Source organism: Aplysia californica, unplaced genomic scaffold, assembly GCF_000002075.1.
Source record: "Aplysia californica isolate F4 #8 unplaced genomic scaffold, AplCal3.0 scaffold00962, whole genome shotgun sequence".
Classification (NCBI taxonomy): domain Eukaryota; kingdom Metazoa; phylum Mollusca; class Gastropoda; order Aplysiida; family Aplysiidae; genus Aplysia; species Aplysia californica.
Window position 1 is genome coordinate 230,363 of NW_004798232.1, and position 1,520 is coordinate 231,882.

Genomic DNA, 1,520 nt, shown 5'->3' on the forward strand with positions numbered 1-1,520 from the left:
CTCTCTCTCTCTCTCCCGCAGGAACTCCGCCAACAACTGGACAAGCTGCTGACCAGGAAGATCACCCGGCCGGGCCCCACCTCGTGGGACAACAGCACCTCGGAGGGGCCCCTCATGGCGGCCATCGCTGACCTCTTGTGTACCGAGGAGGCGGGACAGAGCATGGGAGGGAGTATAGGTTACCCCCCTGAAGGACAGTAGTATCACTGGAGGTATCAAGTATCTCTCTTGAGGACAGTGTGGGAGGAGGTAGGGGTATCCTTCTTGAGGACAGAATGTGGGAGGAGGTGTCAGGTATCCCTTTGAAGGTCAGTGGTGTAAGAGGAGGTAATGGATGTCCCTCTGGATTACAGTAGTATGGAAAGAGGTATCAGGTTTCCTTCTTGAGGACAGAATGTGGGGTGAGGTCTCAGGTATCCCCTAAGGAATAGAAAAAGGTATCCATCCCCTCAGCCGGACAGAATATTGGAGGAGGTTTTGGGTATCTCCCTTAAGGACAGTACTATGGGAGGAGGTGTGGGATATCCTTCTTGAGGACGGAATGTGGGAGGAGGTATTGGGTGTCGTTCTTGAAGACAGAATGTGGGAGGAGGTATCGGGTGTCGTTCTTGAAGACTGAATGTGAGAGGAGGTATCGGGTGTCGTTCTTGAAGACTGAATGTGGGAGGAGGTATCAGGTGTCGTTCTTGAAGACAGAATGTGGGAGGAGGTATCGGGTGTCGTTCTTGAAGACAGAATGTGGGAGGAGGTATCGTGTGTCGTTCTTGAAGACAGAATGTGGGAGGAGGTATCGGGTATCCCCAAGGGGACCGGGACCGAAAAAAAGGGAGATAGTATCAGGTATCGTCCTGGAGGACGGTAGTGTGGGAGAAGGTATCGGATATCCTTCAAGAGGACAGAGTATAGGAGGAGGTATTGGGTATCTTCATGGAGAACAGCAGTATAGGAAGAAGTATCAGGTATCGTCCTGGAGGATAGTAGTACGGGAGGAGGTATTGGGTGTCCCCTGGAGGACAGTATGAAAGGACGTATCGGGTATCCTTCTGGGGGGTGAGTAGTATGGGAGGAGGTAGCGGGTATCATTGTGGAGGATAGAATATGGGAGGAGGTATCAGGTGTCATCCTATGGGAAGAGCAGGAGTGGATGCTGAGTTTGGCTGATGTGTGTGATCTATAAGACATACCAATAATTTGGGGGGGAGAAGATGCTCCGATACTGTGTGGCATACCGGTGGTTTTGTGGAGAGTGGATACAATGGCTCTGTGAGACCAAATGATACGACTGTATGTTTGGATGATGTAATAGTGTTACTAGTGTTAGGCATGCCAATAGATTGGATGAGAGTGGATGCGCGGCACTGGCCCAGATTGTATGCAGCTGGGCATGTGCGAGACAACAGGGACTTAGCTTCAAACATTTCTGTCAGAATCCACATTACTCTGTGCACACACACACACACACACGCACGCACACATACACACACACATACATATACACACACACACACACAAACATACAC

General features: G+C 50.6%; 1 protein-coding gene across 2 annotated transcripts in view; it reads left to right on the plus strand.

Annotated features, from left to right (window-relative positions):
• LOC101845366 (ATP-dependent DNA/RNA helicase DHX36) overlaps window positions 1-1,194 on the plus strand; it is a gene marked incomplete in the record, with an annotated part of 37,046 nt that extends 35,852 nt beyond the window's left edge. For both annotated transcript variants that reach the window (XM_013089488.2, XM_013089489.2), the window contains 1 exon segment: window positions 22-1,194. In XM_013089488.2, coding sequence (XP_012944942.1) covers window positions 22-201 — 180 coding nt within the window.
• Window positions 1,195-1,520: the final 326 nt, after the last annotated feature.